Genomic DNA, 15,153 nt, shown 5'->3' with positions numbered 1-15,153 from the left:
ACATTTTATTGATTGTGATATCTGATAGAACCATACTCTGCTCATTTCCATGTTGATTCCCGGCTTATCTTTTTGTATTTGTCATTTATCCCTCTTTTTCTTGATGTGATTAGCTTGTGATTCTCTATTAATGTATTTTTTCAAGGAACCGACTTTTTCTTAACTTCTTCCAAAACATTGGTTCATATTTTCATTTTTTATACAAGTCTTATTCATGGGTTTTACAACTTCCAAGTGGTGAGGACTTTCTGGTTTTTGATATAGTTATAAATTGCTGTCTCTCTGTATATAGCTTATTGCTTACGTCGTTTAGATTTTCTGTATCCTTACTTCCTTACTTACTTGTTGGCCACCAGAAGTAAGTTTTGTAAGAGGTAAAATTCTAATTTTTTAATTTTATTTCTATGTCTTTTTATATTTCCCCTGGTTTCCACTTAATGAAATCTTCAATTTCATCCAGGGCATCATTTCATTATATCAATGTAAGATTTTTTTTTTTAATTTAGGAAAGTGTTCCTGGATTATATTTTTAAACAATGTGTTCTATTATTTTGGCTTTTGGGGGACAATTCTAATTATGCATATTATACATATATCGAATTCCCTTTCTCACCTTTTTATTTCTATCTTTCTTACTTAATCCTCTTTTTATTTTCCTTCATATTTGTTTATTTTTATTTGTATTTCTTATACTTATCTTCCATGTCCCACACTGTTTCTGCTGTGATCTGCACTCCTTTGAATGCCTTCTAATTACATGTCCCTTCCTCTCACACATTTTTTTGTATTTCTATTTATTTTCACTTATCCCATTTCCTTTACACATTTCCATAGCCATGGCTTTTACTGTCCTATCCTTACTTACCTAAGTTCTCATAATTCTATCTTCATAACCATGATGCTTTTTGCTGTTTAAAAATTAATGTGGGGATGTATATATTATATATTCCATGGCAGCATTATTCTGGTGAGTTTAATTCACCTTTAAATTTTCTTTTCTGCCATTTTCGATATTTTTCCTGTAGAATATTGGAACACTGCAAGAAATACCTGCATCTGTTTATCATTCAAGTTTGAAAGAGTTGGATTTCCCTAAACCTAAAATTTTTAGGACCCCTAAGGCAATGTGGAATGGTAAATACCTTCCTTAAGGGTTTCCCCAACTCAAGGGCTCCCTCCTCTGTTTTTCAATAACAATTTTCTTTGAATATAGCAGAACTGTGCAGCTGACTGAACTTAAAAGATATTCACAGGGTTCTACCATCAGCCCTGGGTTCCTGAGGTTTATTCACCAGCCTTGTCACCAAGGACAGAGCCCCTGCCTTCCCAGGCGATTCCTTTACCTTTAGAAGGTATACTTTTCCTGGTACTTTATGAGATCTGCCACTTCTGAGGCTCTGAGCATTCTCTACTGTTTTTTCTTCAGATTCCCCAGCCCTGGGGATAGCAGTTTCCATTCAAAGTAGTGCCCTTTCCTTCTAGGTGTGTATTTCTCCAGCTGCTTCTGGGAGCTGACTCCCTTAAGACCCCTCAGCACCCACTTTTCTTCCTTGCCTTCCTTACCACCTCTTCTACACTGCTTTTTACAACATTTTCTCTTGATCTTAACTGTTTTCACCAACACTAGCGTTTACTTTAGAATTTCTAGGTTTTCTTTTCCTCCTAGATTCACAAAAAAGGACATTTGGGAAATTTTTTTTCTTTAGTTATGCATTTCACTCTCAATGGTTTCCAATACGAAAACTGAAAAGATTCAGAACTAAGCTGCTTCTATATTCACACTAGAAGTCTGATGATCATATTCCAGATTATCAATATATGAGGATTATAGAAGTTTAGGAAAATAAGAGAAATGTCAAAAAAAAATCCATAACCCTACCAAGCATAAAAAACCACTGTGAGCCTTTTGCTGTTTCTCTTTACAGTCTTTTCTGTTATATAAATGAAGTTCATTATATACACAATTATATATTATGATCCTTTTCCTTGATATTTTAATACCTTTAAATGTTAAAGAATCAATTATTTTCAAAGATAGAAATACCAATAGGACAGAAAGGGAGAAGGTAGGAGAAAGCCAACCATTTTTTTCTATCTAATACATAACTTTATATGATTGTAGTGCCTGTATGGACTCTCAACTTACTGGTTGTCCATAATTCACCTAGCTATTTCCTTATTGCTGAATGTATAATTTGTTCCCATGTTTTACTATTTTAAATATCACTGATAGACCAGAATATCATAAATATTTTAAACTATATTTCCCAATTTGTAAAGCTAGAATCAAAGAATATGAAATTTTTAAGTCTTTTGATACATAATGACAATTTTTCCCAAAAATGTTGCTCAAATTAACATTTCCAGAAATAGGATATGTAAGAATAACAGTTTGACCATACCCTCTGAACATCATCTTGCCCTTGATTAGCCAATAAAGTGTATTCTTTTGGTTTCCCATTATATTACTTCCATCATGTGTCAATTAGCTGCAGTGAGCTGAGCCAATTGCAATTTATAAGCATGATTAGAAGACATTGCTTGACTCTCAAGTCTGTTCAGCTGTCAGATAAAAAATGCTGAAAAGGAACTGAGATGATTGAATGGTTTTATGATCAATGTCCTTTTTTCCCAGATATATATTACATTCACTCTATATCACTGTCTATTGGGGAAGGAGGATGAAGTTATTGGCTCTAATAAGAAAAGGAGTGGTAGGTTACATTATAGTTTTATACTAAATACTGATAAATGAACAAAAGTATTTTGGGGTCTAAATTATCCAGACCATTACTTTAATTTTACTCTCCTTTTGACATATGAGACAGTCTAGTTGCAGATAAATAGTAACCTCTATTGCATTTCTTTTCCTGCGAATAATATCCTAACTATGCGTTTCCTAAGACAGTGAAATATTCCCATATCTCCTAAACATGAATAAAACATCTTTGGTGGACATAACTTACTTACAACTCTGATTCAACAATAGCCTTATCAGCATTTTGTGTTGAAAACTGCTCTCAAATTTTATACTTTCAGCTTTATAAGGACTCAAAGTTCAAAATGTAAAACTTGAAATTCAAAAGCTATAATAGTGCTTTATAATTTATCTGACTTAGATATTCCATTTCAATTATCTACAACTGGGTCATTGGTATCAATATAATACTTAGACAGCTAAGTCTTACCTAAGGAAAAGATCATATCGAATGTCATCATTTGGGTTTCCTGATGGGGTGGTATAGCAATAATCCATTAAAACATTCCATCTGAAAGAATGTAAGCAAACATAATCTAGAGTCAGAATTTCCTTTTGGATATTAGTTACTAATACAAGGGAAGTAAATATTGAGAAACTTCTTTTTCCTTCTTTCTTTCTTTTCTTTTTTTGAGACGGAGTCTTGTTCCGTTGCCCAGACTGGAGTGCAGTGGCGCCATCTCGGCTCACTGCAAGCTCCGCCTCCCAGGTTCACGACATTCTCCTGCCTCAGCCTCCCGAGTAGCTGGGACTACAGGCGCCCGCCACCAAGCCCGGCTATTTTTTTTTTATTTATTTTTATTTTTTGTATTTTTAATAGAGACGGGGTTTCACCGGGTTAACCAGGATGGTCTCAATCTCTTGACCTCGTGATCCACCCTCCTCGGCCTCCCAAAGTGCTGGGATTACAGGCGTGAGCCACCGCGCTTGCCTGACAAACTTCTTATCTCATGGAATATAATTGTTTATTACTTGTTATTTGTGGAAGTTTATTGTTCATTAAAACTTTCTCTTATTCCATCCTGCTTATTTCACATGCATGCCTGTATCAAAACATCTCAAGTACCCCATAAATATATACACCTACTATGTGCCCATACAAGTTTTTAAAAAGTAAGAACTTTCTCCTGAACTCAAAGTGTTTAAAAATCTGCACCAAATTGTCAATTTCACATTAAGGGGAGTCAAGTCTAATGCCATAAAATAATTGTATACAAGACAACTGAATGGTCAAAGTCTGAGAAGTAAACTTTAAAATGAGCTACATAGATGCTTATATGTTCACTATAAACAATAGCTTTTTGTTTCTAGATATTACTGTCTCTAACAGAATCAGAGAATGTTATAATACCAAATACAGCAAAGGAGTTTAGAGCATAAATTGTATATCAGAATCAGTGGCGATTGTGGAGTCCACAATAGACACTGTGTTAGGGTGAAGAAAGCCATGAGGCACATACATATCCACAGCCTTCCTCCACAAGGTTAGATTTTGCTCACATTTATACATTAGTCCATTCCAACTCCGATGTTATAAAAAAAAATACTAATCCATGGGAAGCGAATGCCAATGAAATGGAAAAAACTCCCGCATTATTAAAGGACAATTTTAAAGACTCATGTAAGAATAGAAATATTCTTCAGGACAGGAAGGGAGAAGGTAAAGAAGAACTAAATTTCTAGAGTATACCAATCTCTTCAGGATGCAAAGTTTAAATAATAATACTTGAGCAACCCAAAACAGGCCATTTTCACATTACATTTTTTTATAGGGCACGGTTAGAGCTTCAGCTTTTGAGCTCCATTTCAGTTTGATTGCTCTGAATTTTCTTAAGTATCATCTGAAATTTAATAGTTTTTTTATGGAGATGTTTCTGGAGATCATTTTATGTAATTTTGACACACTCTTATGCAGAGTCCTTTCATTCTTTAATAAATTCATATTGAAGAGTAACATACATATGGAAAAGCAAGCAAATCAAGTGTTCACAGAATGACTACATTTGGTTAATCATCTTTCCGATGAAGAGATACAACATTTCGGCATCCCAGATCTTCCCATGCCCCGTTCCAAGAACCACCCCCCTTCTTTATGGGAAGACTTGTTATTCTCCAATTAATGACAGAACATGAGTGTAACCTCTTAAACTTTGTAATTTGTTATTTCTTTTTAGTAGCATGCCTAAACGGTGTGGCAATGATAATATTTTCAAACTGAATTTAAAAATGAATGGCCCAACTTTATGACTCATGAGGGTTTAGGCAGTCAAAGAGTTTTAACCTAAAAAAGACAAGAGTTTGAAATTACCTGCCATCCAGATTAGTGGCTTGGACAGCTGCAAATACTTTGGTTTTCAAAGGTAATCCTATACTGGGGATAATTAACTGCTGGTTGTAGGTTGAATCCTAATGACGAAACAATAAAAAATCTATTATTACCTCCCCAACAACAGCACACTTACTACTTAAAACAACAATATTAGAGAGAGAAAAAAGAAAATAAATCAACATAAACCTACAGAATCAATCCAAAAAGGATTTACGTGACCCTCTGGTTTCTTGGCAGAACTGTTATTAAGCCATATCCATGTAACAAATTGATTCCATGTGTGAATCTTTTTGTTTCCATAGTTTACCATATATGGTGGCTAATGTTCACTGTATCTAAATTATATTCAGTGGTCACTAGTTGATATTCAGTTTGGTTAATATTCAATGGTCAATATTTAGTTTACTTAAATTAATGTTCCATTTATTTGATTATATTAGAGACTAATATTGAGTTTATTTAAATTACATCTGTTTAAATTTAAGCCCTTTACTGTAGGCACTGTAGTTCTTATACTTCTGATAATATTTTATTTACCAAAAATCACTTACCTGGCAAATTGAAATTGTTAAAGTTTAATTGAAAACCAAAGTAAGATCATTTTAAAGTCACAGAAGAATAGAAATTTTCTTCTAGGGAGAATAGGAGAAACTACAGGAGAACCAAATTTCTAGAATGTATCAATATCTTCAAGATGCAAGCTTTAAATAATAATACACAGAAAACCAAAATGAGACATTTACTCATTACATTTTTTATAGGGCAAGATTCAGCTTTTGAGACAAACACAGACTCCAAGCTACTAAAATACATGCCATATGGTTCCTGCACAAATTCCTTAGAGGTCACTTATAGAAGGATATCTCAGGACTTCATTTTTACTTTTCTACCCTTATTTTAGACCAGTTCTAGACAGCTTATTTGTATCATTCTCAAATCCACAGTAGATTAAAGCATTGGATTAGAAATTAAGAAGTAGCCGGTATAATTTGATAATGAGGAAAACCAGAAAAAATAGAGTGCAAAAAACAAACCAAAAAAACCCTCCAAATTTAAGCAGTCACATCATTTAACATAGAGGCCAATTGTTTCCCTAAACTTAGTAATTCTGAATACATTGCTGTTTGGCAGAAAAGTTTTTAATGTTCATTATAAAATCTTACAATCATTGGGAAAGACAACATATCAACCGTAATATCTTTAGAAGGCTTGGGAGAAAGCAAAATATTTTGAACTTTATAATTTAAGACAGTAATAGTTGGGATGCTTCATTTTTGAAAAAAATGTTAATACGAAACATTTTGTTGCCAAATAAAGCCAAATATATAAGAGATATACTTAAAAACTGATACTCTTCAGTCTTTTGTTTTCTATATTTTGGTGATAAATGATTAGCTCCTCTAACCATGTCTGATAGGTAGTATTTTTATGTGATTATCTTTCAGGCTCCCTTTTCCAACTTCTCCAAATAATCTACACTTCATTAACTATACAGCCCTTTCATCTTATATTTGCATCAATATTGTGCAGAAGAATGCTTACTTTCTTTACAACATTATATTGCTGAGTCATTTTGCAAATGACATATGATCCAGCTGTGATTTAATTATGAATCATCAATTTTTTCCTACTGAAATTGCTTCTAAGAGGTAATTTTCTGACTTTAATTTGTATAGTGGCTTTTACTCATTAGTAATATATTGTCCCTAAAATCAATTATATCCATTTTAATTTTTCTCCAACATTTAAAAAATGTTCATAATTATAATAACCTTATTTAATATTTGCTGACTCTCCACCCTCTCAGAAGAATCTAACATTTAGGTAGAATTCCAATACACAAAGGCATCCTTACTTTCCATTTCCACAATGAACAAAACTGACATATTTATATTGCACAAAATAAAGCCACAGTTCAACTAGTAATCTGCATATATGAAAATCACATAGCTGATAGAAGTCATTGGTTTTCTAAATATAATTTCCCCTCAGTATACTTACTGAATCCCAGAGCACATAAAAACAAACTATTGTGCTACATCGAACTGAGTACAACTTTTCCTCTCCAAATAACAAATCAGAAAATGAAAGTAGTCGGGATGTAACATAAAATTTCATTATCCTCAAGGGTTAGAAATAAAAAACATTCCATGTGAAATAGGAATTAATGGCTTCAAAAGATTATAATATTTTATTTGGAATGCTACAATAAAATTACATCTGGCTAGCTACATGTTAATATTTCAAAAAATAATAAGTATGATTTTGGATCAACTAATGAAAGTATATCAAAAATTTTTCTAGTGTAAATTACTAATTTTTAAAAATCCTGTAAAATGGCAAAATACTATGATGACACTGTGTTAAAAAATTTTTAGTTTGAGGCATTGAAACTCTTCTGTATTATACAGCAATGATGAGCAAATGCCACTTTATATTTGTCAAAACCCATAGAATGTACAAGAGGAAGAGTAATCTAAACATAAAAGAAATGTCAACTATGGACTTTGGTTAATAATGTATCAATATTGGTTTATTAATTGTAACAAATGTTTCACACTAACACAAGATGTAAATAATAGAAAAAAATATGTGCAAGGGGAGGGGGTATGTGTGGGAACTCTGTACTTTCTAATCAACTTTTCTGTCAAACTAAAACTGCTCTATAACTGATTTAAAAGGAGAAGTATTTTGGCACCATCTATTTCACTTGTAGTCTAATATCAAAAAATTGGTTATCGTATAATTAAAATATTAAGGTTATCATCTAATTATAGGCTTTTTTAAGCATTATAATTTCAGAGATTCTTTTAAGGATTATACCTTGTTAGCAACAGAACTACAGTACCATCTCTTAATGATAAAAGAAAAAGCTTAATAACAAAGCCTTCCTGAAATCCACACTTCTAAATTTTGATTTTCTGCTATTTCAGTGAGAGAATAGTTTAATTTCACAGAAAATAATAGTATCATTACATGTCATATGGATCATATTTTTCAGTTTTTTAGAATCAGGAATTCTCATCTTTGTCTCATTCAGTTATAACAAATAATATTAAATCCAACTAGTAATCTCAACTCAACCTCAAAGAGCTTATGCATATAAATTAACAGATGGGAATTTTCCAGTTTAAAGTTATATAAATATTGTTAACAACAATAGTAAATATCTGACCATATCAAAAGTGAATACTGGCACACGCTTGCTGAGTATTGTAGAACCAAGTATCTTGGCAGCTTCCTTTTTTTTTTTTTTTTTTTTTTTTTTTGAGACGGAGTCTCGCTCTGTCTGCCAGGCTGGAGTGCAGTGGCGCTATGTCGGCTCACTGCAACCTCCGCCTCCCGGGTTCACGCCCTTCTCCTGCCTCAGCCTCCCGAGTAGCTGGGACTACAGGTGCCCGCCACCACGCCCGGCTAATTTTTTGTATTTTTTAGTAGAGACAGGGTTTCACCGTGTTAGCCAGGATGGTCTCGATCTCCTGACCTCGTGATCCACCCGCCTCGGACTCCCACAGTGCTGGGATTACAGGCGTGAGCCGCAGCACCCGGCCGACAGCTTCTCTTTGCAGAAGAAAGTTTAGAAACGACAGAAAGGCAATCTTGATTCTAACACATTTTAATTTGTTGTTTAGAACTCTGTGGTGTCAGACTACAAACTTATAAACATGATTTTTTTAAATGCCTTTGGAAAATGTCCTACTACAATATTTATAGCTCATTATATTCAAAGTATAAAGCACTGACTTTTAAATCAGTTGCATGAATTATAACTCAGTGCCATGATGACATGAATAATAATGCAAAAATCCGATTCATAATTTACAGAAATGTTGGTTGATAGATTGAAAAACTGATATTTAAATCAGGCATTTAAAATGTATGAATAAAAATTTTTAATCAACATCAAAATATCATTTGGAGGATTAATGTTAGAGTTATAAATAGAAATCCATGTATTTTTCACGTTTTGCTGCCAATGTCGATATTTACATGACAAAAATTTAGATAATGCTATGTAGTCAATCCAAATTATTTCAGATGTGACAGAATTGTCATCAGCCAAAACCCATATTGAAAATATTAACACATTCATCACCAAGGATGCCTCTAAGGGAAACACCATTTGTACTGTTAAAATCTTTGTATCACACATAAAAAAAAAATTTCCTAAATCTTGAAGCTAACTGTAGCTACTCACACACCCCTACCTAAATAAACAAATAAATACATGTAAATGTAGGTAGACATTTGAAGTAATTATTTAAAATCACACTTATGATATAAAATTTAAATCTTTTATCAACTTTTAGAAAATTTAATGGAGATATTATTATACCTTTATCACTAAGATATATGAAAATGGTAGCAAAAATAGATAAATGTTACCAAGGCATAACAGGGTTAATGTGGCTTTCAGTAGATTTTTATATAAAAGCCATTCACATAAATGACTCCTCACAACAGTGAAAGAGAAAATAACATCCTTCACCCATCAACTTACGTTATAAAGGAGCAGGTTCAAAGTGCTGACAAATGTGCCATTGTTCTCTCTCACAGAAATAGCAGCTGAGGACCTAAAACACATTTAGAAAAAGGAAAGCACTGATGAGATTTTAAAGTAAAAGTGATACCTAGGTGTTAGACTTAAAGCACTAAAACTCCTGAATAATTCTGACATACTGTTAATTATACCTGGAGTTGCTATACTGTTTAAATCTCTGAACAGATAAAATACTAAAAAAGCAAGAGGGAACAAGTAAAGACAAGCTATTCTTTATGATCATTTTATTTTTAAAACAATCTTTTTTGTTTGTTTTGCATTACTTTTAACAGACTTTTGGCAGATAAGGGCTTGAATCTAATGCAAATACACTTTCATCAATTCCATTAGAATAGAAGTTTCATGAGATCGGGGAATCTGGTTTACTTTGTTCATTGCTAGAACATTGGATGGTAAATAGTAGGTAAGTGATAAATTGAATAATCAATGAATTTCCATGGAATTGAAACGCAAGAATGTGTTCAGTGTGTGGACTGGGGGCAGAGTGAGAGATGCTTCCCTGTACACCCATATTGTTTTGACTTGAGGCCTTTCCTTTCTCATTTTCCATGTCAACGTCTTGCTTCTGACCAAGGTGCTTATCATTACTGTGCTATTAAAACCAGCTATGAATATTTTTTCAATGAAGTAGAATGTGGCCTCCACATTTCCTCATAACTACGATTAAGCAATAACTAAGACTTAATAATAGCAAATCCAAAATTGGAGAAAGCGTTCGCTTAATCATCCCATTTTGTCAAAAATATTCAACAAATCCAGGTGATTATATTTTAATGTGGGCATAGCCCTCTCCTGGAGTACGTGCTTTGGAAATAATGCATACATGAATATAAACAGAAGGCTACACCCTCAGTCCGTATTTGGAGCTCCTTGCCTAAAGGCCATGCCATGTTTCTGGGAGAATCATGAGCACCCTTCCAGGTGACAGCTCAACAGAGGAATGGAGATCCTGGAATCTGGGGTAGCACAGCCCAGCAGTGAAAGCATATGGCCAAGAGGGAAGCCAAGCAAAATTCAGCAATGTAGTTATCAAATGTCATACACACTGGAGACACCACAGGGCCTTCAGGGCCATGAAACACCCAAGGCTCTTGGGCAAAGGGAGTGAAGAGAACCCAAGGCAGACAACTGGCTAGTTTGAGTCAGCTTAATTTGGGGGAAAAACTGGTTTGGGTCTGTTATGGATCATAACAATTAGAGATAGATAGATAGATAGATAGATAGATAGATAGATAGATAGATAGGTAGAGATAATAGATAAACAGATAGAGGTAAATATATTAGACATAATATGCTTCCCATTACATTGTTTGAATTTAACTATTTTTAATAAATCCTGCTATCTTTCTAAGTCCCTGAAAGATACGAAATGGCTGAAGCAAAAATGCAATATGAGAAAGCAGGAATAAAATGCAAACTTACGAAGCAAGCTGGGTATTATTAACCAGGTATTCCAATGGATAACTACAACTAAATTTGTAAAGAAGCCCAGGTAGATAGCTGATGATTGTTGGTGGGTCTGGAGTATCAATATATCCTGAAATATTTCCTATTTGCACTGAAGTTGCATTTCCATAAGCACTGACTCCAGGAATTGTGGATACCTGTCAGAATGTTAGATACAGTTTAATGATTAAATGGCTATATATACATCTAGGCACTTCATATGCAAAATAAAACATTAAGCAAGATCTATTCTAGAGTCTAGTTCAACTATAAAATGAGAAGGTTTTGAAATTGCAAGTTTATAAGTGAGAAATGCAATTTATAAGTGACATGTAAGTAAATGAAACTTCGTATTTACCAAAGACACTTTACTCATAATTTATAAAAAAGAAAGGAGATTATAGGTTCGAAGGGTTACAACAAGTAATTTGAAAACACTCATGGATGAAGCCAAAATTCTCTGGCATGGCTGAAAAAAACCCTGTTAATATGATCCTTTTCCCTTTAGCTTCATATCTCCAGGCTCCAACTCTTGATGATAATGCTGTCACTCTCCCCACTTTCCCATGATGTATCCTACTCCTCCCCAGGATCTCACCTTCCCTAAGAAATTCCCCTGACTCCCCATATGCAATGTTTATCTCCATCATATTAGTAGGCAGAGCAAGAGCAGCCTGCTCGCTGGGCAGTTCCCTCAGCCATCATCAACACCCTCTGTGGGCAGGGACCATCTTGTCCACCTTTGCAAACTCAGCATAGCACAGCGATCAGCATCTTGGGCTCCAGAAAGGATTTTCAAACAAATGAATGAAGATCATAAATTTTCTGAGGATTAATCTTCTCAGGGTCTTCCTCTCTAGTTCATAAAGATACTTATCTACTTCTAGGACAATAGCTTATAGATGGGTTTTGGGGGTTCAAGAACTTTCAGAAGTTATGTAAAAATGTTGTCCATGTGTATTTTCTAGTGTCTGCTTAGCTTTCCTTGAATTCTCCAGTCTTACTAAAATTTAAGATCCACCACTTTAGGAATAATCAATAATTTTTTGACCTTCATAATACCAGAGAGTTCTTCTAGCTTCTTCGACCTTGTCAAATACAGGAGGGCACTCAATAAATATTTGAGCAGATACCACTATATTACTAAGACCTGTGATAATTTTCAACAATAGAGTAAACTTTATGCATGAACCTAACAGCACATGGGCAAAGCTGTGGCAATTATCTAGTTAATTTATAAATGGGACAAGAATCTTTATGAATGAAAACATCATTATTCCAATCCAGAGACTTAGTAGCCAACTTAATTTTTTTCCCATGAAGGAATGATCTTAGAGCAGTTGCCAAATCTGGTAGCACCTAAGGCAAAAATGAAAGATAAGCAAATCTTCCCCCTCCTCCCACTACTTGCTTGATTTGATAGCTAAACCAACCAATTCTGTCTATGAAAATAAAATACATACATACATATATATAGCAATTTTTTTTTTTCTGAGACAAAGTCTCACTCTGTCACCCAGGCTGGAGTACAGTTGTGTAATCTCGGCTCACTGCAACCTCCACCTCTTAAGTTCAAATGATTCTCCTGCCTCAGCCTCCCAAGTAGCTGGGATTAGAGGCACACGCCACCATGCCCAGCTAATTTTTGTATTTTTAGCAGAGGTGGGGTTTCACCGTGTTGGCCAGGCTGGTCTCGAACTCCTGACCTCAGGTGATCTGCCCACCTTGGCCCCACAAAGTGCTGGGATTACAGGAGTTAGCCACTGTGCCCAGCCTAGCAATTTTTATAGCGGACTTATTCAGCTTTTTAAAAAGGTAAACAGCACACACATTGCACACTTTTCCTGGCTTTTCTCCTGAATCATTTTCTAGGCAGCAGGGCAAGGTGACACCTCCAGACAAGAAAGGGAAAGAAAGGCTTCAGGGCATGGTGGGAGACAGGGAAATGCTGCTCATCTCCACATAGGCTCTTTCCTTCCACACAGAACAGGGACTTGTAATAATCAACCTGCATCACTCTCCCTTAGGTCCACTTCATAACCTCTCCACACACAACTCAGAGAGTTGAATAAACGTTTTTAATAAAAAGAGTCAACAATACTCAAGCTGCAGGCTTGGAAATGGTCACGGGCACAATATTCAAACTGCCCTCTGGGAAAAGATAAAGAACAAGATTCAAAGAAATCTATTTTCTCTGTCTTCCATCTCCCACTAAGTCTCAGAAACCCTGGCCTTGGAATAATCAATCCTTTCTCCTTAATACAAAATAATAATTTGTGAAGAGTAAAAGTCAATATCTCCTTCCCTGGGCTAAGTGGTTATGTTTATTGCACTTCCTTTTTATATTTGCAAATTTACCAATAAGATTATATTTAAATAAGCAAAATAAAAAATAGCACTAAGTGAATTTCAGTATAACTATTTAACTAATACTCCCGTCAAATCACAATATATTCACTTCTATTAATTTTAATTCACTGGAGAGTCAATTCCTTATTCAACTCTATTTTTGGTGTTCAATGCATTAATAAACAAATGAATGCTACAAACTAGTATTTCTAATTCAGGGTGGAAATGTTTGAAGAGATGTTTCAATTTTCACAATGACTAGAGAGAGTGTGCTACTGGGATTTCATGGTAAGACTGGATATGACAAACATTTTGAAATTCAAAGGACAGTCCCACACATTTAAGAATATTATACCAGAAATACTGACAGCCCCTTTTTACAAAGCACTAGTGTTGATCATTCAATGGTAAGCATGAAAGAAGATTACAAGCTTCCCATTCTATCTTTCGTCTTTCTTTCCAAATGAGGTCACTGAAAGAACAGGCCAAGCGGTTCACTGCCAGACTCACTGGAACAAATATTGTTTGAATGGTCAGATATTTCTTATAAAGCCTGAGGAATATGGCTAATGCTAAACTGTAGAGACAGATCTGTCAGTGTCACTCACACAAAATAATGCTGCTTAGAGGGGCACAGCTGACCTCAGGCCCTTTGACTGCCCCACTACTATAAACATAACCATTATTGGAAGATAGAATTGTATATTTGGGAGTGCATGCCTCAAACAGGCAAAGGAAAGTGATTTGTTCAATTTTATTTTTTTTCCCAAGAGATAGATTGGGCTTCTTATTCTTTCATGAAATGGGGAGATTTTTATTTATGACCCCAGACCTAGCACACAATGTCACACTAATCTTACCACCAGGTTGTTTCCACAGCCCTCCAAGGTGCTGAGATTGATGATAAAAATGACCACTGCTGGAAAGGTGTTGTTATTGATGAACCCTCTGCAGTGGGAGTCCCCATGCCTTCCATTCAGGGCCAGATCTGTTTCCGAATAACCCGAGAAAAGTACCGTGCAAAAATTAATCTTCATTGTAATGGCCTGCACTCCACAATAGACACTGATGTCTCTTTCAGCTGAAATAAAAATATATAAAAAACAAACATAAGTCAGAAAAGCAGAAAGATAAATAACATTAACATCCTACTGATATATTTATTCATCTCCTTTGTCTGTTTAACTCATTTTTATATTTGATACACCATAATCCAATGTGCCAGCTATTAAGTAAAGTAGACAAGAAAAATAGCCTTTTATTTAGTTATTTAAGGAGAGATCTTTGAGTGTAGAGATTACAGTTCACCTCTGTTTCCTTGTGCTTGATGTCCAGTGGATGTACATTAAGTGTTGATCAAGTATTGCCAAATGACCAGAGAATTGAATGGAAACCAATCAGGTTACTGAGGAAATTCAGACCTAGAGCAACTGGATTATTCAGATCACCTGTCAAGAGTAGTGAAAATCACTACAAATGATGCATTTTCCCAAGTATAAGGAGAAAGCAGTTGAAATCCACCCTAAACCAAATTGTCAAGTACTTTGGCATTTGGTAACCCATCTTATGGGTTGTATAAATAAAAGCCATCCATCAGATTTCAATTTTATTTTGCCTAAATTAAATAACACTAGAGAGAAAGGGAATAAAAAATAGTGTTGATATTATGAACAAAAATGCACAGCTCACTGTAGGAAAATTTTGCCAATG

At 34.6% G+C, this 15,153-nt stretch overlaps 1 protein-coding gene across 1 annotated transcript in view; it reads right to left on the bottom strand.

Moving 5' to 3' along the window:
- Positions 1 to 15,153, bottom strand: part of ZPLD1 (zona pellucida like domain containing 1) — a 44,746-nt gene that overhangs the window by 12,453 nt on the left and 17,140 nt on the right. The window contains exons 3-7 of the mRNA XM_024355265.3: positions 14,304 to 14,524; positions 11,071 to 11,252; positions 9,589 to 9,661; positions 5,067 to 5,164; positions 3,189 to 3,269 (exon numbers count right to left, since the gene is read on the bottom strand). Of these exons, the coding sequence (XP_024211033.1) occupies positions 3,189 to 3,269; positions 5,067 to 5,164; positions 9,589 to 9,661; positions 11,071 to 11,252; positions 14,304 to 14,524 (655 nt within the window). The remainder of the gene's footprint in view (positions 1 to 3,188; positions 3,270 to 5,066; positions 5,165 to 9,588; positions 9,662 to 11,070; positions 11,253 to 14,303; positions 14,525 to 15,153) is intronic.

The sequence above is a fragment of the Pan troglodytes genome, chromosome 2, assembly GCF_028858775.2.
Source record: "Pan troglodytes isolate AG18354 chromosome 2, NHGRI_mPanTro3-v2.0_pri, whole genome shotgun sequence".
In the NCBI taxonomy this organism is placed as follows: Eukaryota; Metazoa; Chordata; class Mammalia; order Primates; family Hominidae; genus Pan; species Pan troglodytes.
Note: the sequence above shows the minus strand (reverse complement) of the source record. Positions and strands in the feature narration are given on the sequence as shown.